The 26,744-nt window shown below is 38.0% G+C and overlaps 1 protein-coding gene across 1 annotated transcript in view; it reads right to left on the reverse strand.

Annotated features, from left to right (window-relative positions):
• LOC103690071 (interaptin-like) overlaps positions 1–26,744 on the reverse strand; it is a 280,698-nt gene that overhangs the window by 116,826 nt on the left and 137,128 nt on the right. The window contains exons 44-50 of the mRNA XM_087591928.1: positions 23,111–23,184; positions 22,626–22,719; positions 16,459–16,526; positions 15,974–16,067; positions 5,330–5,397; positions 4,844–4,937; positions 86–159 (exon numbers count right to left, since the gene is read on the reverse strand). Coding sequence (XP_087448054.1) covers positions 86–159; positions 4,844–4,937; positions 5,330–5,397; positions 15,974–16,067; positions 16,459–16,526; positions 22,626–22,719; positions 23,111–23,184 — 566 coding nt within the window. The remainder of the gene's footprint in view (positions 1–85; positions 160–4,843; positions 4,938–5,329; positions 5,398–15,973; positions 16,068–16,458; positions 16,527–22,625; positions 22,720–23,110; positions 23,185–26,744) is intronic.

The following is a 26,744-nucleotide window of genomic DNA, read 5'->3' on the forward strand; positions in this document are numbered from 1 at the left end:
TATCAGAAATGCTACGACTTCATCTTGTAATGCTTAATTCCTTTATGGGCTCTCATTTTCCTTGCCATATTGCTTTCCATTGTACCTCTCTAGCTGCTCCAGCATGTCCTCTTCTCTACTTGCAGCATCTTTTCGTGACTGGGAGCTAAACGTCTGGGCCTAAATGGAAGATAAATGTGTTAGTCATAGTCCAAACATGCTGTGCAATCCTGCAGTCCTGCAGTCCTGCAATATGCTCAATTCTCTCAGGAAATATCAAAGTTTCCCCCCTTCCATGTATTTACTGTGATTCTGTGGAAACTGTAGTCAACAGCTGTTACAATAGGACTCTCATAGCCATAGAGCCTAAAATGAGGATAGCTGGCAATTCTAATATCCAAATAAATTGTGCTTTTTAACAATTAATTTTTATCTGTTACTGAAATTACAATAATGGGCCAAATGGGGAGAAATGGTAAACTATATAAGGTAGTAATTTATACAATTTTATCTCAGGAAACACTTCACTGAATATGAAGTGAATATTGCTTATATTAGTATATGTTACATATTAGGATGTCTCCAAGAATAAATTACTACTGTGTTCTTTAGGAAATTATGACCCCTAAGCATATTTTACTAAATGCTACCTGAAGATAAATAGCATCAAGATAGGTAAGTAATTTACCTCATCACATGTGTATCTACGTGTGGAGAATATCTTCTCTTATATGCAAAACACCAAGGTAAAATAAGTGCTACATTGTTTTGGGCAGAGGAGAGCTGTTTGTTTTTGTTTGTTTATCTGTTTGTTTGCTTGTTTGTTTTTTGGTTTGTTTGAGACAAGATTTTTTTGGTGAATCCCTGGCTGACCCGAAATATTTCTATAGACGAAGCTTGCCATAAATTCAGAGATCTGTCAGTCTTCAATGCCTGTGTAAGGAGTCAAAAGTGCTATGTCTGCACATCTGCTCAGGAGCTAAGCTGTTTTAAAGAGAAAAGCATGGAGAAACAACACGATAAGTCATAAGATTGAGAGAAATATCCAGATGTAGAACAACTGATGCCCAATTTCTGAAAAATAAGGCAAAATTAGTAAATGCTGCATTAAACTGTGTTTTTGTGCTCTTCCACGAGCAGACGATAGGAGTAAGTTTACTTCACATGTTGCTATTCATGTACCTTTTTAGAAAACATGCTTTTTTCCTTGTTATTGAATACTATACTCATAGGATTTTTCTTAACGTTCAGAGTATAAAGAGTCTGACGATCTGACTAATACATCCGGGGTAGATGTTAATCTAGGAACTCAGGACTGCTCCCTCAAGCTCAGAGAACAATCAGGAAAACTAGGGTTAAGGAATTTTTGCTGCATGAAGGAAACATAGCTCAGTGACAAAGACGGACACTACCTCAGAATAAATGGCTGGAAAACAACTTTCCAAGCAAATGGCCTGAAGAAACAAGCAGGAGTAGCCATCCTAACATCACACAAAATTGACTTTCAACCAAGAGTCATTAAAAAAGATCAGGAAGGACACGTTATATTCATCAAAGGAAAAATCCACCAAGATGAACTCTCAATCTTAAATATCAATGCTCCAAATGTAAGGGCATTTACATTCATCAAACAAACCATACTAAAGCTCAAAGCACACATTGCACACCACATGAAAATAGTAGGAGATTTAAACACCCCATGCTCATCACTAGACAGATCATGGAAAGTGAAATTATACAGAGACATAGAGTAACTAACAGAAGTTATAAACCAAATGCATTTAACAGATACTTATAGAACATTCCATCTTAAAACAAAAGGATAGAACTTCTTCTCAGCATCTAATAGAATCTACTCCAATATTGACCCTTAACTGGCCGCAAAACAGGCCTCAACAGATACAAGAAGATAGAAAAAATCCCATGCATCCTAAAAGAACAGCATGCACTAAAACTGGTCTTCAGAACAACAATAATGACAGAAACCCCACGTATACATGGAAGTTTAACAATACTCTTCTTCAATGACAACTTGGAAAAGAAAACATAAAGACAGAAATTAAAGACTTTTTAGAACTTAATGAATATGAAGTTACAACATTGCTATACTTATGGAATGACACCCATCACAATAGTCCAAAATAGTATAAAATAGATTGGTATGACTTTAAACAGGCAAGTGAAAGATCTGTATGACATGAACTTCAAGTCTCTGAAGAAAGAAATTGAAGAAGATCTTAGAAGACAGATCTTCGATGCTCATGAAGCAGCAGGATTAATAAGGTAAAAATGGCCATGTTGCCAAAAAAAGCTACAGATTAAATGAAATCCCCATCAAACTCCAACTCAAATCTTCGTAGAGATAGAAAGAGCAATTTGGAATAACAAAATCCCAGGATAGCAAAAACTATACTCAACAATAAAAGAACTTCTGGGGGAATAACTATCCCCTACCTCAAGCTGTATTACAGAGCAACAGTTAAAACATGTTTTTGGTATTGGTATAGAGACAGACAGGTAGATCAGTGGAACACAATTGAAGACCCAGGAATGAACCCACATAGCTATGATCACCTGATCTTTGACAAAGGTGATAAAACCATGCAATGGGAAAATGATAGCATTTTCAACAAAGGGTGCTGGTTCAACTGGTGGTCAGCATGTAGAAGAATGCAAATCAATAGATTTTTATGGCCATTTGCAAAGTTTAAGTCCAGGTAGATAAGGGTCCTCCACATCAAACCATATACCCTCAAACTAATAGAAGAAAAGGTGGGGAAGAGTCTTGAACACATGGGCACTGGGGAAATTTTCCTGAAAAAAACAACAATGGCTCAGGCCTTATGATCAAGAATCAACAAAAGGAACCTCATAAAACTGCAAAGCTTTTGCCAAGCAAAAGACACTGTCATTAGGACAAAATGGCAAACAACAGATTGGGAAAAGATGTTTACCAATGTTACATCTGATAGAGGGCTAATATCCTAAATATACAAAGAACTCAAGAAGTTAGACTCCAGAGAGCCAAATAACAGTATTAAAAAATGGAGTACAGAGATAAACAAAACATCCTCAGCTGACGAATATCTAATGGCCAAAAAGTACCTAAAGAAATGTTAAACTTCCTTCCTCATCACTGAAATACAAATCAAATGAACCCTGAGATTTCACCTCAGAGTAGTGACAATTGTTAAGATCAAAAACTCCAGTGACAGCAGATGCTGGCAAGGATGTCGAGAAAGAGGAACACTCCTCCAATGTTGGTAAGACTGCAAACTGCTTCAACCACTCTGGAAATCAGTCTGGAGGTTCCTCAGAAAATTGAATGTTCCACTACGTGAGGACCAAGCTATATATCCCTCTTGGGCATCTACACAAAAGATGTTCTAACATACAATAAAGGAACATGCTCCACTGTGTTTATAGCAGTATGATTTATAAAAGCCAGAAACTGGAAAGAACACAGATGCCCTTCAACAGAGGAATGGATTCAAAAAATGAGGTACATATACACAATGGAGTACTACTCAGCTATGAAAAACAATGACTTCATGAAATTCATAGGCAAATAGATGGAACTAGAAAATATCATCCTGAGTGAGATTACACAATCACAGAAAAACACATTTCTCTTGCACTCATTGATAAGTGGATATTAGCCAAAAAGCTCGAATTACCCAAGATGCAATCCAGAGGCCATAGGAAGCTCAAGAAGGATGACCAAAATGCAGATGCTCCCACTCCTTCTTAAAATGGGGGAAATAATCCATAGGAAGGGATATGCAAGCAAAGATTAGAGCAGTGACTCAAAGAACGGCCCTTCAAACCTGCCCTACATGTGGCCCAATTATATACAGTAACCAAAACTGCATAAGAATGATGAAGCTAGAAAATGCATGCTGAAAGGGACTGAATATAGGTCTCTCCTGAGAGACACATCCACACCATGTCCAATACAGAGGTCAATGCTAGCAGCAAACCACTGAACTGAGAATATGGCACCCTATGGGGGGAGTCAGAGGAAGTATTGAGAGAGTTGAAGAGGCTTGCAAACACATAAAAACAACAATGCCAACCAAACAGAGCTTCAGTGACAAAACCACTACACACAGACTATACGTAGACTGACCGAGGGCTCCAAATGCATATCTAGCAAAGAATATACTTACTGGGGCACCAGGGAGGCGAAGCACTTGGTGCTGCCAAGGTTGGACCCCCAGTGCAGCGGAGTATGGAGGGGAGCAATAAGAGGGGACTATAGTGTTCACAACCTGGTGGGGGTGAAGGAGGGGAAGGAATGGTTGCTTATGGACAGGAAACTGGGAAGCATAATAAGATCTGAAATGTAAGTAAAGGAGTATATCTAATAAAAAAATAAAGACAAAAATATTACTTAAAAATTATCCTGATGGGTGAGTTTCACAAATAGATAACATCAGTTTTTAACTTATTAGATGTTCAACAAAATATGTATACGTAAGTATATTTCAGACAGACAGGATAGCTTCATGGGCAAAGGTGGTTGACAACAAGCATCCCTGTTGATCAGAGTTCATTCCCAGGAACACAGACAGTGTGAGGAAAGAACCAAGTGCCACACATTGTAGTCTCTCTTCCAAACTCAATAGGGCAGTCATGTGACAATACACACAAATGATTAGATAAATCTAATTTGTACAATGTATCATTTCAAAATTTTGAAATTTATTCATTGTTTCATTTGTGTTCACTGGGGTTTTGCACATATGATTGCAGAGTGAATATGCCTGCTGTTGCTCTGGAGATATTTCTCATGGTGCCTGAAATATTACTATACAGCCCTACTTGAAAAAGAAAAATGGTATTCTGAATACAACTCACTTACCCAACTTGTACCATCCAAGGTCATCTGAGGCTGTTCTAATTCTTCTATTTGACATTCTGTGGTAACTTTTGGCTGGAGAAAGTCACGTTTCGAACTGAAAACCATATTGTAAAATAATTAGGCTCACAGATAAATTAAACACAACAGAGAGCTCCTGAAATATTTAGATACTTTTCTAAAATTATTCAAGTGAATGGCTTGGAAACCATCATATTTATGAATGTGCAATGTTACCCACTCAGCAAGTTTTGAGATAAGGTTAAAAGTATGCATTTCTATGTCTGTGCATGTGGTCCTTGAACATAGAAAGCATGCATACTGCTGAACCCCAACCCAGCATGCAGGTCCATACTTCAAACAACTTCAGGCAGGAACTTCTCAATGGTAACAAATAGGACACTTATCAGAAATGCTACGACTTCATCTTGTACTGCTTATTTCCTTTATGGGCTCTCATTTTCCTTGCCATATTGCTTTCCATTGTACCTCTCTAGCTGCTCCAGCATGTCCTCTTCTCTCCTTGTAGCATCTTTTCGTGACTGGGAGCTAAACGTCTGGGCATAAAGATAAATGTGTTAGTCATAGTCCAAACATGCTGTGCAATCCTGCAGTTCTGCAGTCCTGCAATATGCTCAGTTCTCTCAGGAAATATCAAAGTTTCTCCCCTTCCATGTATTTACTGTGACTCTGTGGAAACTGTAGTCAACAGCTGTTACAATAGGACTCTCATAGCCATAAAGCCTAAAATGAGGATAGCTGGTAATTCTAATATCAAAATAAATTGTGTTATTTAACAATTAAATTTTATCTGTTACTGAAATTGCAACAGTGGGCCAAATGGAGAGAAATGGTAAACTAAGATAATAATTTGTACAATTATATACCAGGAAACCACTGAATATGAAATGAATATTACTTATATTAGTATATGTTATATATTAGGATGTCTCCAAGAATAAATTACTACTGTAGTCTTTATAACATTATGACCTCTAAACATGTTTTACTAAATGCTATTTGAATATAAATAACATCAAAACAGGTAAGTAATTTGTCTCATCACATTTGTATTTTCGTGGGGAGAATATCTTCTCTTATATGCAATAAAACCAAGGAAAAATAAGTGCGACATTGTTTTGGGGAGAGGAGGGCTGTTTGTTTTTGTTTGTTTATCTGTTTGTTTGTTTGTTTGTTTGTGTTTTGGCTTGTTTGAGACAAGATTTTTTGGTGAATCCCTGGCTGACCCGAAATATTTCTATAGACGAAGCTTGCTATAAATTCAGAGATCTGTCAGTCTTCAATGCCTGTGTAAGGAGTCAAAAGTGCTATGTCTGCACATCTGCTCATGAGCTAAGCTGTTTTAAAGAGAAAAGCATGGAGAAACAACACGATAAGTCATAAGATTGAGAGAAATATCCAGATGTAGAACCATTGATGCCCAATTTCTGAAAAATAAGGCAAAATTAGTAAATGCTGCATTAAACTGTGTTTTTGTGCTCTTCCACGAGCAGACGATAGGAGTAAGTATACTTTACATGTTGTTATTCATGTATCTTTTTAGAAAACATCCTTTTTTCCATCTATGGCTTTTCCTTGTTGTTGAATACTGTACTCATAGGATTGTTCTTAACGTTCAGAGTATAAAGAGTCTGATGATCTAACTAATCCATGACTAGAGGTAGCTGTTAATTTACGAAGTCAGGACTGCTCCCTCAAGCTCTGAGAACAGGAATTTTTGCTGCATGCAGGAAACACACCTCAGTGACAAAGACAGACACTACCTCAGAATTAATGGCTGGAAAACAACTTTCCAAGCAAATGGCCTGAAGAAACAAGCTGGAGTAGCCATCCTAACATCACACAAAATTGACTTTCAACCAAGAGCAATTAAAAAAGATCAAGAAGGACATTTCATATTCGTCAAAGGAAAAATCCACCAAGATGAACTCTCAATCTTATATATCAATGCTCCTAATGCAAGAGCATTGACATTCATCAAAGATACCTTACTAAAGCTCAAAGCACATATTGCACATCACATGAAAATAGTAGGCCATTTTAACACCCACACTCATCACTAGACAGATCATGGAAAGTGAAATTATACAGAGACATAGAGAAACTAACAGAAGTTATAAAACAAATGCATTTAACAGATATTTATAGAACATTCCATCCTTTAAAAAAAAGGATAGAACTTCTTCTCAGCACCTAATGGAACCTACGCTAAAATTGACCATATCATTGGCTGCAAAATAGGCCTCAACAGATATTGGAAGACAGAAATGATTCCATGTATCCTAAAAGAACAGCATGCACTAAGACTGGTCTTCATAACAACAACAATGACAGAAACCCCACATATACATGAAAGTTAACAATGGTCTCATCAATGAAAACTTGGTCAAGGAAAACATAAAGAAAGACACTAATGACTTCTTAGAAATTAATGAATATGAAGATACAAAATCCCCAAACTTATGGAACACAATAAACGCAGTACTAAGACTAAAACTCATAGCTCTGAGAGCCTACAAAAAGAAACAGGAGAGAGCAGATGTAAGAATGTTGACAGCACACCTAAAAGCTCTAGAACAAAAAGAAATAAATAAATCCAAGAAGAGTAGAAGGAAACAAATAATAAAACTCGGGGCTGAAATCAACCATGTAGAAATGAAAAAGACTATATAAGGAATCAATAAAACGAGGACATGGTTCTTTGAGAAAATCAACAAATAGATAAAGTCTTAGCCAGACTAAACAGAGATCATAAAAGAGAGTGTATCAAAATTAACAAAATAAGAAATGAAAAGGGAGACGTAACAAAATCTGAAGAAATTTTTAGAAAATCATCAGATCCTACAACAAAACCCTATATTCAACAAAACGGGAAAATCTGGAGGAAATGGACAATTTCATTCACAGATGCCAAGTACCAAAGATAAATCAGGAAGAAATAAACCATCTAAATAACCCCATAACTCCTAAGAAACAGAAGCAGTTATTAAAAGTCTCCCAAACAAAGAGCCCAGGTCCAGATCGGATCACAGTAGAATTCTCTCACACCTTCATAGAAGACCTCATACCAATACTCTCCAAACTATTCCACAAAATAGAAACAGATGGAGCACTAACGAATTTCTTCTTTGAAGCCACAAGTACTTTTCTCCAAAACCACGCAATGACACAACAAAGAAAGAGAACTTCAGACCAATTTCCCTTAGGAATATTGACAAAAATATATTCAACAAAATTCTTGGAAACCGGAAACAAGAACCCATCAAAACTATCATTCAACATGATCAAGTAGGCTTCATCCCAGGGATGCAGGGATGGTTTAATATACTAAAATCCGCTTCCTGGTTGCTGCCGCTGCAGAGAGCCCGTGGGCAGCACCCCACGAGCGAACTTGAGCCCCGGGACCACAGGTAAGACCAACTTTTCTGCTGCAAGAAAGCTGCCTGGTGAGCTTGGGACACAGGGAAGCAGAATTCCTCTAGGACCGGGCACGTTCTGTGTTTACCGGAAGTCCCACACCCGCGGATCCCGGCCCGCAGCAGCTCTCTGCCCCCAGATCCTGTGAGAGACCCAACCGCCTGGTCAGGTGGGCACTCCTGAGGCTGCAGAGTGGAAGAGACCACCAACACTGCTCACCCCTGCCCACATCCCTGGCCCAAGAGGAAACTGTATAAGGCCTCTGGGCTCCCGTGGGGGAGGGCCCAGGAGCGGCAGGACCCCTGCCTGAGACACCACCAGAACCTGAAGGAAACAGACCGGATAAACAGTTCTCTGCACCCAAATCCCGTGGGAGGGAGAGCTGAACCTTCAGAGAGGCAGACAAGCCTGGGAAACCAGAAGAGACTGCTCTCTGCACACACATCTCAGACGCCAGAGGAAAAAGCCAAAGACCATCTGGAACCCTGCTGCACTGAAGCTCCCGGAAGGGGCGGCACAGGTCTTCCTGGTTGCTGCCGCTGCAGAGAGCCCGTGAGCAGCACCCCACGAGCGAACTTGAGCCTCGGGACCACAGGTAAGACCAACTTTTCTGCTGCAAGAAAGCTGCCTGGTGAACTCAAGACACAGGACCACAGGAACAGCTGAAGACCTGTAGAGAGGAAAAACTACATGCCGGAAAGCAGAACACTCTGTCCCCATAACTGACTGAAAGAGAGGAAAACAGGTCTACAGCACTCCTGACACACAGGCTTATAGGACAGTCTAGCCACTGTCAGAAATAGCAGAACAAAGTAACACTAGAGATAATCTGATGGCGAGAGGCAAGCGCAGGAACCCAAGCAACAGAAACCAAGACTACATGGCACCATCGGAGCCCAATTCTCCCATCAAAACAAACATGGAATATCCAAACACACCAGAAAAGCAAGATCTAGTTTCAAAATCATTTTTGATCATGATGCTGGAGGACTTCAAGAAAGACGTGAAGAACTCCCTTAGAGAACAAGTAAAAGCCTACAGAGAGGAATCGCAAAAATGCCTGAAAGAATCACAAAAATCCCTGAAAGAATTCCAGGAAAACATAAATAAACAAGTAGAAGCCCATAGAGAGGAGACACAAAAATCCCTGAAAGAATTCCAGGAAAACATAAATAAACAAGTAGAAGCCCATAGAGAGGAGACACAAAAATCCCTGAAAGAATTCCAGGAAAACACAATCAAACAGTTGAAGGAATTAAAAATGGAAATAGAAGCAATCAAGAAAGAACACATGGAAACAACCCTGGATATAGAAAACCAAAAGAAGAGACAAGGAGCTGTACATACAAGCTTCACCAACAGAATACAAGAGATGGAAGAGAGAATCTCAGGAGCAGAAGATTCCATAGAAATCATTGACTCAACTGTCAAAGATAATGTAAAGCGGAAAAAGCTACTGGTCCAAAACATACAGGAAATCCAGGACTCAATGAGAAGATCAAACCTAAGGATAATAGGTATAGAAGAGAGTGAAGACTCCCAGCTCAAAGGACCAGTAAATATCTTCAACAAAATCATAGAAGAAAACTTCCCTAACCTAAAAAAAGAGATACCCATAGACATACAAGAAGCCTACAGAACTCCAAATAGATTGGACCAGAAAAGAAACACCTCCCGTCACATAATTGTCAAAACACCAAACACACAAAATAAAGAAAGAATATTAAAAGCAGTAAGGGAAAAAGGTCAAGTAACATATAAAGGGAGACCTATCAGAATCACACCAGACTTCTTGCCAGAAACTATGAAGGCCAGAAGATCCTGGACTGATGTCATACAGACCCTAAGAGAACACAAATGCCAGCCCAGGTTACTGTATCCAGCAAAACTCTCAATTAACATTGATGGAGAAACCAAGATATTCCATGACAAAACCAAATTTACACAATATCTTTCTACAAATCCAGCACTACAAAGGATAATAAATGGTAAAGCCCAACATAAGGAGGCAAGCTATACCCTAGAAGAAGCAAGAAACTAATCGTCTTGGCAACAAAACAAAGAGAATGAAAGCACACAAACATAACCTCACATCCAAATATGAATATAACGGGAAGCAATAATCACTATTCCTTAATATCTCTCAATATCAATGGCCTCAACTCCCCAATAAAAAGACATAGATTAACAAACTGGATATGCAACGAGGACCCTGCATTCTGCTGCCTACAGGAAACACACCTCAGAGACAAAGACAGACATTACCTCAGAGTGAAAGGCTGGAAAACAACTTTCCAAGCAAATGGTCAGAAGAAGCAAGCTGGAGTAGCCATTCTAATATCAAATAAAATCAATTTCCAACTAAAAGTCATCAAAAAAGATAAGGAAGGACACTTCATATTCATCAAAGGAAAAATCCACCAAGATGAACTCTCAATCCTAAATATCTATGCCCCAAATACAAGGGCACCTACATACGTAAAAGAAACCTTACTAAAGCTCAAAGCACACATTGCACCTCACACAATAATAGTGGGAGATTTCAACACACCACTCTCATCAATGGACAGATCATGGAAACAGAAATTAAACAGTGATGTGGACAGACTAAGAGAAGTCATGAGCCAAATGGACTTAACGGATATTTATAGAACATTCTATCCTAAAGCAAAAGGATATACCTTCTTCTCAGCTCCTCATGGTACTTTCTCCAAAATTGACCATATAATTGGTCAAAAAATGGGCCTCAACAGGTACAGAAAGATAGAAATAATCCCATGCGTGCTATCGGACCACCACGGCCTAAAACTGGTCTTCAATAACAATAAGGGAAGAATGCCCACATATACGTGGAAATTGAACAATGCTCTACTCAATGATAACCTGGTCAAGGAAGAAATAAAGAAAGAAATTAAAAACCTTTTAGAATTTAATGAAAATGAAGATACAACATACCCAAACTTATAGGACACAATGAAAGCTGTGCTAAGAGGAAAACTCATAGCGCTGAGTGCCTGCAGAAAGAAACAGGAAAGAGCATATGTCAGCAGCTTGACAGCACACCTAAAAGCTCTAGAACAAAAAGAAGCAAATACACCCAGGAGGAGTAGAAGGCAGGAAATAATCAAACTCAGAGCTGAAATCAACCAAGTAGAAACAAAAAGGACCATAGAAAGAATCAACAGAACCAAAAGTTGGTTCTTTGAGAAAATCAACAAGATAGATAAACCCTTAGCCAGACTAACGAGAGGACACAGAGAGTGCGTCCAAATTAACAAAATCAGAAATGAAAAGGGAGACATAACAACAGATTCAGAGGAAATTCAAAAAATCATCAGATCTTACTATAAAAACCTATATTCAACAAAACTTGAAAATCTTCAGGAAATGGACAATTTCCTAGACAGATACCAGGTATCGAAGTTAAATCAGGAACAGATAAACCAGTTAAACAACCCCATAACTCCTAAGGAAATAGAAGCAGTCATTAAAGGTCTCCCAACCAAAAAGCCCAGGTCCAGACGGGTTTAGTGCAGAATTCTATCAAACCTTCATAGAAGACCTCATACCAATATTATCCAAACTATTCCACAAAATTGAAACAGATGGAGCACTACCGAATTCCTTCTACGAAGCCACAATTACTCTTATACCTAAACCACACAAAGACACAACAAAGAAAGAGAACTTCAGACCAATTTCCCTTATGAATATCGACGCAAAAATACTCAATAAAATTCTGGCAAACCGAATCCAAGAGCACATCAAAACAATCATCCACCATGATCAAGTAGGCTTCATCCCAGGCATGCAGGGATGGTTTAGTATAAGGAAAACCATCAACGTGATCCATTATATAAACAAACTGAAAGAACAGAAGCACATGATCATTTCATTAGATGCTGAGAAAGCATTTGACAAAATTCAACACCCCTTCATGATAAAAGTCCTGGAAAGAATAGGAATTCAAGGCCCATACCTAAACATAGTAAAAGCCATATACAGCAAACCAGTTGCTAACATTAAACTAAATGGAGAGAAACTTGAAGCAATCCCACTAAAATCAGGGACTAGACAAGGCTGCCCACTCTCTCCCTACTTATTCAATATAGTTCTTGAAGTTCTAGCCAGAGCAATCAGACAACAAAAGGAGATCAAAGGGATACAGATCGGAAAAGAAGAGGTCAAAATATCACTATTTGCAGATGACATGATAGTATATTTAAGTGATCCCAAAAGTTCCACCAGAGAACTACTAAAGCTGATAAACAACTTCAGCAAAGTGGCTGGGTATAAAATTAACTCAAATAAATCAGTTGCCTTCCTCTATACAAAAGAGAAACAAGCCGAGAAAGAAATTAGGGAAACGACACCCTTTATAATAGACCCAAATAATATAAAGTACCTCGGTGTGACTTTAACCAAGCAAGTAAAAGATCTGTACAATAAGAACTTCAAGACACTGAGGAAAGAAATTGAAGAAGACCTCAGAAGATGGAAAGATCTCCCATGCTCATGGATGGGCAGGATTAATATAGTAAAAATGGCCATTTTACCAAAAGCAATCTACAGATTCAATGCAATCCCCATCAAAATACCAATCCAATTCTTCAAAGAGTTAGACAGAACAATTTGCAAATTCATCTGGAATAACAAAAAACCCAGGATAGCTAAAACTATCCTCAACAATAAAAGGACTTCAGGGGGAATCACTATCCCTGAACTCAAGCAGTATTACAGAGCAATAGTGATAAAAACTGCATGGTATTGGTACAGAGACAGACAGATAGACCAATGGAATAGAATTGAAGACCCAGAAATGAACCCACACACCTATGGTCACTTGATTTTTGACAAAGGAGCCAAAACCATCCAATGGAAAAAAGATAGCATTTTCAGCAAATGGTGCTGGTTCAACTGGAGGGCAACATGTAGAAGAATGCAGATTGATCCATCCTTATCACCCTGTACAAAGCTTAAGTCCAAGTGGATCAAGGACCTCCACATCAAACCAGACACACTCAAACTAATAGAAGAAAAACTAGGGAAGCATCTGGAACACATGGGCACTGGAAAAAATTTCCTGAACAAAACACCAATGGCTTATGCTCTAAGATCAAGAATCGACAAATGGGATCTCATAAAACTGCAAAGCTTCTGTAAGGCAAAGGACACGGTGGTTAGGACAAAACGGCAACCAACAGATTGGGAAAAGATCTTTACCAATCCTACAACAGATAGAGGCCTTATATCCAAAATATACAAAGAACTCAAGAAGTTAGACCGCAGGGAAACAAATAACCCTATTAAAAAATGGGGTTCAGAGCTAAACAAAGAATTCACAGCTGAGGAATGCCGAATGGCTGAGAAACACCTAAAGAAATGTTCAACATCTTTAGTCATAAGGGAAATGCAAATCAAAACAACCCTGAGATTTCACCTCACACCAGTGAGAATGGCTAAGATCAAAAACTCAGGTGACAGCAGATGCTGGCGAGGATGTGGAGAAAGAGGAACACTCCTCCATTGTTGGTGGGATTGCAGACTGGTAAAACCATTCTGGAAATCAGTCTGGAGGTTCCTCAGAAAATTGGACATTGAACTGCCTGAGGATCCAGCTATACCTCTCTTGGGCATATACCCAAAAGATGCCTCAACATATAAAAGAGACACGTGCTCCACTATGTTCATCGCAGCCTTATTTATAATAGCCAGAAAATGGAAAGAACCCAGATGCCCTTCAACAGAGGAATGGATACAGAAAATGTGGTACATCTACACAATGGAATATTACTCAGCTATCAAAAACAACGAGTTTATGAAATTCGTAGGCAAATGGTTGGAACTGGAAAATATCATCCTGAGTGAGCTAACCCAATCACAGAAATACATACATGGTATTCACTCATTGATAAGTGGCTTTTAGCCCAAATGCTTGAATTACCCTAGATCCCTAGAACAAACGAAACTCTAGACGGATGATCAAAATGTGAATGCTTCACTCCTTCTTTAAATGGGGAAAAAGAATACCCTTGGCAGGGAAGGAAGAGGCAAAGATTAAAACAGAGACTGAAGGAATACCCATTCGGAGCCTGCCCCACATGTGGCCCATACATATACAGCCACCCAATTAGACAAGATGGATGAAGCAAAGAAGTGCAGACTGACAGGAGCCGGATGTAGATCGCTCCTGAGAGACACAGCCAGAATACAGTAAATACAGAGGCGAATGCCAGCAGCAAACCACTGAACTGAGAATAGGTCCCCCGTTGAAGGAATCAGAGAAAGAACTGGAAGAGCTTGAAGGGGCTCGAGACCCCAAAAGTACAACAATGTCAAGCAACCAGAGCTTCCAGAGACTAAGCCACTACCTAAAGACTATACATGGACTGACCCTGGACTCTGACCCCATAGGTAGCAATGAATAGCCTAGTATGAGCACCAGTGGAAGGGGAAGCCCTGGGTCCTGCTAAGACTGAACCCCCAGTGAACTAGACTATGTGGGGAGGGCGGCAATGGGGGGAGGGTTGGGAGGGGAACACCCATAAGTAAGGGGAGGGGGGAGGGGGATGTTTGCCCGGAAACCGGGAAAGGGAATAACACTTGAAATGTATATAAGAAATACTCAAGTTAATAAAAAAAATTAAAAGCTAAAACCTGCCCTACATGTGGCCCAATTATATAAAGTAACCAAAACTACATAAGAATGATGAAGCTGGATAATGCATGCTGAAAGGGACTGAATATAGGTCTCTCCTGAGTGACACATCCAGAGCATGTCCAATGCAGAAGTCAATGCTAGCAGCAAACCACTGAACTGAGAATATGGCACACTTGGGAGGAGTCAGAGGACGTATTGAAAGAGCTGAAGAAACTTGCAACGACATAACAACAACAATGCCAACCAACCAGAGGTTCCAGTGACTAAACCACTACACAAAGACTATACATGGACTGACCCAGGGTTCCAACTGCATATCTAGGAAAGAATATACTTATTGGGGCACCAGGGAAGGGGAATCCCTTGGTCCTTCCAAGGTTGGATCCCTAGTGCAGCAAAGAATAGAGGGGGGAAAATAAGGGGCGCTTTAGTGTACCCTACCCGGTGGGGGCAAGGGAGAGGAGGGCATGGTTGCTTATGGACAGGAAACTGGGAAGCATAATAAGGTCTGAAATGTAACTAAAGGAGTATATCTAATAAAAAAATAAAAACAAAAAAATAATTAAACAATTATCCCTATAGGTGAGTTTTACAAATAGATAACATTAGTTTTAAAGTTATTAGAGTTTCAACAAAATATGTATACATAAGTATATTTCAGACAGACAAGATAGCTTCATGGGTATAGGTGGTTGACACCAAGCCTCCCTGTTGATCAGAGTTCATTCCCAGAAACACACACAGTGTGAGGAAAGAACCAAGTTCCACAGGTTGTTGTCTCTCTTCCACACTCACTAGGGCTGTCATGTGACAATACACACAAATGATTAGCTAAATCTAATTTGTAAAATATATCATTTCAAAATTGTGAAATTTATTCATTGTTTCATTTGTGTTCACTGGAGTTTTGCACATAAGTTTGCAGAGTGAATATGCCTGCTGTTGCTCTTGAGATATTTCTCATTGTGATTAAACTATTACTATACAACCCTACTTGAAAAAGAAAAATGGTAATCTGAATTCACCTCACTTACCCAACTTGTACCATCCAAGGTCATCTGAGGCTGTTCTAATTCTTCTATTTGACATTCTGTGGTAACCTTTAGCTGCACAAAGTCACGTTTCAAACTGAAAACCATATTGTAAAATAATTAGGCTCACAGATAAATTAAACACAACAGAGAACTCCTGAAACATTTAGATACTTTTCTAAAATTATTCAAAGTGAATGTCTTGGTAACCATCATTTTTCTGGCTGTGCAATGTTGTCCACACAGCAAGTTTTGAGATAAGGTTAAAAGTATGCATTTCTACTTCTGTGCATGAGGCCTTGAACATAGAAACCATGCATACTGCTGAACCCCAACCCAGCATGCAGGTCGATAATTCAAACAACTTCAGGCAGGACTTCTCAAAGGAACCAGAAAGGACTCTTATCAGAAATGCTACGACTTCATCTTGTACTGCTTCTTTCCTTTATGGGCTCTCAATTTCCTTGCCATATTGCTTTCCACTGTACCTCTCTAGCTGCTCCAGCATGTCCTCTTCTCTACTTCCAGTATCTTTTCGTGACTGGGAGCTAAACGTCTGGGCATAAATGGAAGATAAATGTGTTAGTCATAGTCAAAAACATGCTGTGCAATCCTGCAATACTGCAGTCCTGCACTATGCTCAATTCTCTCAGGAAATATGAAAGTTTCTGCCCTTCCATGTATTTACTGTGACTCTGTGGAAACTGTAGTCAACAGCTGTTACAATAGGATTTTCATAGCCATAGAGCCTAAAATGGGGATAGCTGGCAATTGTAATATCAAAATAAATTGTGCTATTTAACAATTAAATTTTTTCTCTTAATAAAATAGCAACAATGGGCCAAATGGAGAGAAATGATAAACTACATAAGGTAATAATTTGTACAGTTATGTCTCAGGAAACACTTCACTGCGTATGAAGAGAATATTACTTGTATTAGTATATGTTACATATTAGGATGTCTCCAAGAATAAATTACTACTGTGTTCTTTAGTAAATTATGACGCCTAAGCATGTTTTACTAAATCTATTTGAATATAAATAACATCAAGATAGGTAAGTAATTTGATTCATCAAGTGTGTATATATGTGTGGAGAATATCTTCTCTAATATGCAAAAAACCAAGGTAAAATAAGAGCTACATTCTTTTGGGGAAAGTAGGGATCTTCGTTTTTCTTTGTTTATCTGTTTGTTTGTTTTTTGGTTTGTATGAGACAAGGTTTTTAGGTGAATCCCTGGCTGACTGGAACTATTTATATACACGAAGCTTGCCAAAAATTCAGAGATATGTCAGTCTTCAATGCCTGTGTAATGAGTCAAAAGTGCTGTATCAGCACATTTGCTCAAAAGCTAAGCTGTTTTACAGAGAAAAGCATTGAGAAACAACACGATAAGCCATAAGATTGAGAGAAATATCCAGATGTAGAACCACTGATGCACAATTTCTCAAAAATAAGGCAAAATTAGTAAATGCTGCATTAAACTGTATTTTTGTGCTCCTCCACGTGTAGCAGATAGGAGTAAGTATACTTCACATGTTGTTATTCATGTACCTTTTTAGAAAACATGCTTTTCTCCATCTATGGCTTTTCCTTGTTATTGAATACTGTACTCATAGGATTGTGCTTAACTTTCACAGTATAAAGAGCCTGATGATCTGACTAATCCATGAGACTTTACTGGTTCACACCACCAGGGATAGCTGTTAATCTAGGAAGTCAAGACTGCTCCCTCAAGCTCTGAGAACAATCAGGAAAACTGGGGTTAAGGAATTTTTGCTGCATGCAGGATAAACACCTCAGTGACAAAGACAGACACTACCTCAGAATAAATGGATGGAAAACAATGTTCCAAGCAAAGGGCCTGAAGAAACAAGCTGGAGTAGCAATTCTAACATCACAAAAAATTGACTTTCAACCAAAACTCAGTAAAAAAGATTAAGAAGGACACTTCATATTCATCAAAGTAAAAATCTACCAAGATGAGTTCTCAATCCTAAATATCAATGCTCCAAATGTAAGAGCATTTACATTCATCAAAGAAACCTTACTAAAGCTCAAAGCACACATTGCACATCACATGAAAATAGTAGGAGATTTTAACACCCACTCTCATCACTAAACAGATCATGAAAACTGAAATTATACAGAGACATAGAGAAACTAACAGAAGTTAATACAAATGCATTTAACAGATATTTATAGAACATTCCATCCTAAAACAAAAGGATAGAACTTCTTCTCAGCACCTAATGGAACCTACTCCAAAATTGACCATATAATTGGTCGCAAAAAAGGCCTCAACAGATACAGGAAGATAAAAATGGTCCATGCATCCTAAAAGAACAGCATGCACTTATACTGGTCTTCATAACAACAATAATGAGAGAAAGTCCACATATACATGGAAGTTTAACAATGCTCTCCTCAATGACAACATGGTCAAGGAAAACATAAAGAAAGTTATTAATGACTTCTTAGAAATTAATGAATATGAAGATATAACATTCCCAAACTTATAGAACACAATGAAAGCAGTACTAAGAGGAAACTCATAGCTCTGAAAGCCTGCAAAAAGAAACGGGTAAGAGCAGATGTCAAAACCTTGACAGCACACCTAAAAGCTCTAGAACTAAAAGAAATAGATAAATCCAAGAGGAGTAGAAGGAAACAAATAATAAAACTCAGGGCTGAAATCAACCAAGTAGAAATGAAAAAGACTATATAAGGAATCAACAAAACCAGGAACTGGTTCTTGGAGAAAATCAACAAATAGATAAAGCCTTAGCCAGACGAAACAGAGGTCACATAGAGTGTATCAAAATTAACAAAATCAGAAATGAAAAGGGAGACATAACAACCGAATTTGAAGATATTAAAAAAATCATCAGATCCTACTACAAAACCTTATATTCAACAAAACAGGAAAATCTGGAGGAAATGGACAATTTCCTACACAGATACCAGGTACCAAAGATATATCAGGAAGAAATAAACCATATAAATAACCCCACATAACTCCTAAAGAAATAAAAGTAGTTATTAAAAGTCTCCCAAACAAAAAGAGCCCAGGTCCAGATGGGATAAGTGCAGAATTCTCTCAGACCTTCATAGAAGACCACATACCATCACTGTCCAAACTATTCCACAAAATAGAAACAGGATGAACACTAACAAATTCGTTCATTGAAGCCACAAGTGCTCCTCTGCCAAAACCACACAATAACACAACAAAGAAAGAGAACTAGAGACCAATTTCCCTTAGGAATATTGACACAAAAATATTCAACAAAATTCTTGGAAACCAAAAACAAGAACACATCAAAACAATCATTCATCATGATCGAGTAGGTTTCATTCCAGGGATGCAGGGATGGTTTAATATACTAAAATCCATCAATGTAATCCACTGTATAAACAAAGTCAAAGATAAGAACCTCATGGTCATTTCATTAGATGCTGAGAAATCATTTGTCAATTTCACAACCTATTCATGATAAAAGTCCTGGAAATATCAGTAATACAAGGTCCATATCTAAACATAAAAGCAATACACAGCAAACCAGTAGAGAACATCAAACTAAATGGAGAAAAAGTAGAAGCAATCACACTAAAATTAGGGACTAGAAAAAGACTTCCTACTCACTACTTCTTCAATATAGTACTCAAAGTCTTAGCCAGAGCACTGAGACAGCCAAAGGATGTGAAAGGAATATAAATAGGAAAGGAAGAAAACAAAAACATTACTTATTAGCAGGCAATATGATGGTGTACTGCAGCAACCCCAAAGTTCCGCCAAAGAACTGCTTAACCCAATAAACAACTTCAGCATTATTAAGTGTCAGGATTTAAAATTAACTTAAACAAATCAGTAGCCTTCCTCTACTGAAAGAATAAAGAGGCTGAGAAGGAAATTGAGGATATGACACCCGTCACAATAAGCCAAAATAGTATAAAATAGATTGCTGTGACTTTAAACAGGCAGGTGAAAGATCTGTATGACAAGAACTTCAAGTCTCTGAAGAAAGAAATTGAGGAAGATCTTAGAAGATGGAAAGATCTCCCATGCTCATGAATAGGCAGGATTAATATAGTAAAGATGGCCATTTTGCCAAAAGCAATCTACAGATTAAATGTAATGCCCATCAAAACTCCATCTCGATTCATCCTAGAGATAGAGCAATTTGCAAACGCATATGGAATAACAAAAATCCCAGGATAGCAAAAACTATACTCAACAATAAAAGAACTTCTGGGGAAATCACGATACCCTACCTCATGATGCATTACAGAGCAACTGTTATAAAATGTGTATGGTATTGGTACGGGGAGAGGCAGGTAGATCAGTGAAACAGAATTGAACCCACATAGCTATGATCACCTGATATTTGACAAAGGAGCTAAAACCATGGAATGGAAAAATGATAACATTTTCAACAAAGGGTGCTGGTTCAACTGGTGGTCAGCCTGTAGAAGAATACAAATCAATCCACTTTATGCCCATGTACAAAACTTAAGTCCAGATAGATAAAGGTCCTCCACATCAAACCAGATACCCTCAAATTAATAGAAGAAAAAGTAGGGAAGTGTCTTGAACACGTGGGCACTGGGGAAAATTTCCTGACAAAATAACAATGGCTCATGCCCTAATTTCAAGAATCAACTAAAGGGACCTCACAAAACTGCAAAGCTTTTGCAAAGCAAAATACACTGTCATAAGGACAAAATGGCAAACAACAGATTGGGAAAAGATCTTTACCAATCTTACATCCAAACGAAGGCTAATATCCAAAATATACAAAGATCTCCCGAAATTGACACCAGAGCTCCAAATAACCATATTAAAAATGGAGTACAGAGATAAACAAAACATTCTCAGCTGATGAATCAAAAAGCACCTAAAGAAATGTTCAACTCCTTCCTCATCAGGGAAATGCAAATCAAATCAACGCTGAGATTCCACCTTAGACATGTCAGAACGGCTAAGTTCAAAAACTCCAGTGACAGCAGATGCTGACAAGGATGTCGAGAAAGAAGAACACACCTCCGATGTTGGTGAGACTGCAAATTGCTTCAACCACTCTGGAAATCAATTGGAGGTTCCTCAGAAAATTGAATATTCCACTACCTGATATCCAGCTATATATCTGTCTTGGGCATGTACACAAAAATGCTTTAACATACAACAAAGAAAGATGCTTCACTGTATTATTAGCAGCCTTATTTATAATAGCCAGAAGCTGGAAAGAACCCAGATGCTTTTCAACAGAGGAATGGCTTCAAAAAATATGGTACATCTACACAATTGAGTACTACTCAGCTATGAAAACAATGACTTCATGAAATTCATAGGCAAATGGATGGAACTAGAAAATATCATCCTGAGTGAGTTTATAAAATCACAGAAAAACACATTTCTCTTGCACTCATTGATAAGTGGATATTAGCCAAAAAGCTCAAATTACCCAAGATGCAATCCACAGGTCACAGGAAGCTCAAGAAGAAGGATGACCAAAATGCAGATGCTCCCACTCCTTCTTATAAGGGGGGAAATAATCCATAGGAAGGGATATTCAAGCAAAGTTTAGAGCAGTGATTCAAAGAGCGGCCCTTCAAAACCTGAAAAATCATGTGGCCCAATTATACACAGTAACCAAAACTACATAGGACTGGTGAAGCTAGAAAATGCATGCTGAAAGGGACTGAATATAGGTCTCTCCTGAGAGACACATCCAGAGCATGTCCAATGAAGAGGTCAATGCTAGCAGCAAACCACTGAACTGAGAATATGGCACCCTATGGGGGGAGTCAGAGGAAGTATTGAAAGAGTTGAAGAAGCTTGCAACCACATAACAACAACAATGCCAACCAACCAGAGCTTCCAGTGACTAAACCACTACAAAAAGACTATACATGGACTGACCCAGGGTTCCAACTGCATATCTAGCAAAGAATATACTTACTGGGGCACCAGGGAAGGGGAATCCCTTGGTGCTGCCAAGGTTGGTCCCCCAGTGCAGCGGAGTATGGAGGGGGAGTAATAAGAGGGGGCTATAGTGTTCACTATCCGGTGGGGGTGAAGGAGGGGAGGGAATGGTTGCTTATGGACAGGAACCTGACAATCAGATTAAAGTCTGAAATGTAAGTAAAGGAGTATATCTAATTAAAAATAAAAACAAAAAAAATTGTTAAACAATTATCCCTATGGGTGAGTTTCACAAATAGATAACATCAGTTTTAAAGTTATTAGAGGTTCAACAAAATATGTATACATAAGTATACTTCAGACAGACAAGAGAGCTTCATGGGCATAGGTGGTTGACACCAAGCCTCCCTGTTGATCAGAGTTCATTCCCAGGAACACACACAGTGTGAGGAAAGAACCAAGTTCCACAAGTTGTTGTCTCTTCCATACTCACTAGGGAAGTCACGTGACAATACACACAAATGATTAGCTAAGTCTAATTTGTAAAATGTATCATTTCGAAATTGTGAAATTTATTCATTGTTTCATTTGTGTTCACTGGAGTTTTGCAATTAAGTTTGCAGAGTGAATATGCCTGCTGTTGCTCTGGAGATATTTCTCATGGTGCCTGAAATATATACAGCCCTACTTGAAAAAGAAAAATGGTATTCTGAATACAACTCACTTACCCAACTTGTACCATCCAAGGTCATCTGAGGCTGTTCTAATTCTTCTGTTCGACATTCTGTGGTTTCTTTTAGCTGGAGAAAGTCACGTTTCGAACTGAAAACCATATTGTAAAATAATTAGGCTCACAGATAAATTAAACACAACAGAGAGCTCCTGAAATATTTAGATACTTTTCTAAAATTATTCAAGTGAATGGATTGGTAACCATCATTTTTCTGGCTGTGCAATGTTACCCACTCAGCAAGTTTTGAGATAAGGTTAAAAGTATGCATTTCTATGTCTGTGAATGTAGTCCTTGAACATAGAAAGCATGCATACTGCTGAACCCCAACCCAGCATGCAGGTCCATAATTCAAACAACTTCAGGCAGGACTTATCAATGGCACCAGAAAGGACTCTTATCAGAAATGCTACGACTTCATCTTGTATTGCTTATTTCCTTTATGGGCTCTCAATTTCCTTGCCATATTGCTTTCCATTGTACCTCTCTAGCTGCTCCAGCATGTCCTCTCCTCTACTTGCAGCATCTTTTCGTGACTGGGAGCTAAACGTCTGGGCCTAAATGGAAGATAAATGTGTTAGTTATAGTCCAAACATGCTGTACATTCCTGCAGTTCTGCAGTCCTACACTATGCTCAATTCTCTCAGGAAATATGAAAGTTTCTGCCCTTCCATGTATTTACTGTGACTCTGTGGAAACTGTAGTCAACAGCTGTTACAATGGTCCTCTCATACCCATAGAGCCTAAAATGAGGATAGCTGGTAATTCTAATATCAAAATAAATTGTGTTATTTAACAATTAAATTTTATCTCTTAATAAAATTGCAACAGTGGCCAAATGGAGAGAAATGATAAACTACATAAGGTAATAATTTGTACAGTTATGTCTCAGGAAACACTTCACTGAATATGAAGAGAATATTACTTGTATTAGTATATGTTACATATTAGGATGTCTCCAAGAATAAATTACTAATGTGTTCTTTAGTAAATTATGACGCCTAAGCATGTTTTACTAAATGCTATTTGAATATAAATAACATCAAGATAGGTAAGTAATTTGATTCATCAAGTGTGTATATATGTGTGGAGAATATCTTCTCTAAAATGCAAAAAACCAAGGTAAAATAAGAGCTACATTGTTTTGGGGAGAGGAGTGCTGTTTGTTTTTTTTTTTGTTTATCTGTTTGTTTGTTTGTTTGTTTTTTTGTTTTTTGGTTTGTATGAGACAGGTTTTTTGGTGAATCGCTGGCTGACTGGAACTATTTATATACACGAAGCTTGCCAAAAATTCAGAGATATGTCAGTCTTCAATGCCTGTGTAATGAGTCAAAAGTGCGGTGTCAGCACATGTGCTCCAAAGGTAACCTGTTTTATAGAGAAAACCATTGAGAAGCAACACAATAATTCATAAGATCAATAGAAATATCCACATGTAGAACCATTGATGCCCAATTTCTGAAAAATAAGGCAAAATTAGTAAATGCTGCATTAAACTATTTTTGTGCTCCTCCACATGTACCAGATAGGAGTAAGTATACTTCACATGTTGTTATTCATGTACCTTTTTAGAAAACATGCCTTTTTCCATCTATGGCTTTTCCTTGTTATTGAATACTGTATTCATAGGATTGTTCTTAACTTTCACAGTATAAAGAGTCTGATGATCTGACTAATTCATGAGACTTTACTGGTTCACACCACCAGGGATAGCTGTCAATCCAGGAAGTCAGGACTGCTCCCTCAAGTTCAGAGAACAATCACTCAAACTAGGGTTAAGGAATTTTTGCTGCATACAGGAAACACACCTCAGTGACAAAGACAGACACTACCTCAGAATAAATGGATGGAAAACAACTTTCCAAGCAAATAGCCTGAAGAAACAAGCTGGAGTAGCCATTCTAACATCACACAAAATTGATTTTCAACCAAAACTCATTAAAAAAGATCAAGAAGTACACTTCATATTCATCAAAGGAAAAATCCAAGATGTACTTTCAACCCTAAATATCGATGCTCCAAATGCAAGAGCATTTACATTAATCAAAGAAACCTGACTAAAGCTCAAAGCACACATTGCACATCCCATGAAAATAGTAGGAGATTTTAACACCCACTCTCATCACTAGACAGATCATGGAAACAAATTATACAGAGACATAGAAACTAACAGGAGTTATAAACCAAATGCATTTAACAGATATTTATAAAACATTCCATCCTAAAGCAAAATGATAGACCTTCTTCTCAGCACCTAATGGAACCTTCTCCAAAATTGACCATATAATTGGTCACAAAACAGGCCTCAACAGATACGGGAAGATAGAAATGATCCCATGCATCCTAAAAGAACAGCCTGCACTAAGACTGGTTTTCAGAACAGCAATAATGACAGAAAGCCCACATATACATGGAAGTTAACAATGCTCTCCTCAATGAAAACTTGGTCAAGGAAAACATAAAGAAAGATATTGATGACTTCTTAGAAATTAATGAATATGAAGACACAACATTCCCAAACTTATGGAACACAATGAAAGCGGTACTAGCGGTGACTAAAACTCATACCTCTGAGAGCCTGCAAAATGAAACAGGAGAGAGCAGATGTAAGAATGTTGACAGCACACCTAAAAGCTCTAGAACTAAAAGAAATAAATAAACCCAAGAGGAGTAGAAGGAAACAAATAGAAAAACTCAGGGCTGAAATCAACCAAGTACAAATGAAAAAGACTATATAAGGAATCAACAAAACCAGGACCTGGTTCTTGGAGAAAATCAACAAATAGATAAAGCCTTAGCCAGACTAAACAGAGGTCACAGAGAGTGTATCAAAATTAACAAAATAAGAAATGAAAAGGGAGACATAACAACCGAATCTGAAGATATTTAAAAAAATCATCAGATCCTACTACAAAACCTTATATTCAACAAAACGGGAAAATCTGGAGGAAATGGACAATTTCATACACATATACCAGGTAGCAAAGGTATATCAGGAAGAAGTAAACCATCTAAATGACCCCATAACTCCTAAAGAAATAGAAGCAGTTATTAAACTCTCCCAAAAAAGGGGCCCAGGTCCAGATGGGATCAGTGCAGAATTCTCTCAGACCTTCATAAAAGACCTCATACCAACAATGTCCAAACTATTCCACAAAATAGAAACAGATGGAGCACTAACAAATTCCTTCTGTGAAGTCACAAGTACTCCTCTGAAAAAACCACACAATGACACAACAAAAATGAGAACTTCAGGCCAATTTCCCTTAGGAATATTGACACAAAAATATTCAACAAAATTCTTGGAAATCGAAAACAAGAACACATCAAAACAATCATTCATCGTGATCAAGTAGGCTTCATCCCAGGGATGCAGGGATGGTTTAATATACTACAATCCATCAATGTAATACACTATATAAACAAAGTCAAAGATAAGAACCACATGGTCATTTCATTAGATGCTGAGAAGTCATTTGACAAAATTCAACACCTCTTCATGCTAAAAGTCCTGGAAAGCTCAGGAATACAAGGTCCATATCTAAACATAGTAAAAAGCAATACACAGCAAACCAGTAGATAACATCAAACTAAATTGAGAGAAAGTAGAAGCATTCCCACTAAATTAGGGACTAGAAAAAGACTTCCCACTCATTATTCTTCAATATAGTACTCGAAGTCCTAGCCATAACACTGAGACAGCCAAAGGAGGTAAAAGGGATATAAATTGGAAAGGGATAAAATAAAATATCACTATTTGCAAAAGATATGCTGGTGTATTTCAGCAACCCCCAAAAGTTCCACCAGAGAACTACTTAACCCAATAAACAACTTCAGCGTTATCAAGTGGCGGGATTTAAAATTAACTTAAAAAAATCAGTAGCATTCCTCTACTCAAAGGAAAAACAGGCTGAGAAAGAAATTGAGGAAATGACACCCTTCAAAATAGGCCAAAATAGTATAAAATAGATTGGTGTGACTTTAAACAGGCAAGTGAAAGATCTGTATGACAGGAACTTCAAGTCTCTGAAGAGAGAAATTGAGGAAGATCTTAGAAGATGGAAAGATCTTCCTTGCTCATGAAGAGGCAGGATTAATACAGTAAAGATGGCCATTT

Source organism: Rattus norvegicus, chromosome 17, assembly GCF_021556685.1.
Source record: "Rattus norvegicus strain SHRSP/BbbUtx chromosome 17, alternate assembly SHRSP_T2T, whole genome shotgun sequence".
In the NCBI taxonomy this organism is placed as follows: Eukaryota; Metazoa; Chordata; class Mammalia; order Rodentia; family Muridae; genus Rattus; species Rattus norvegicus.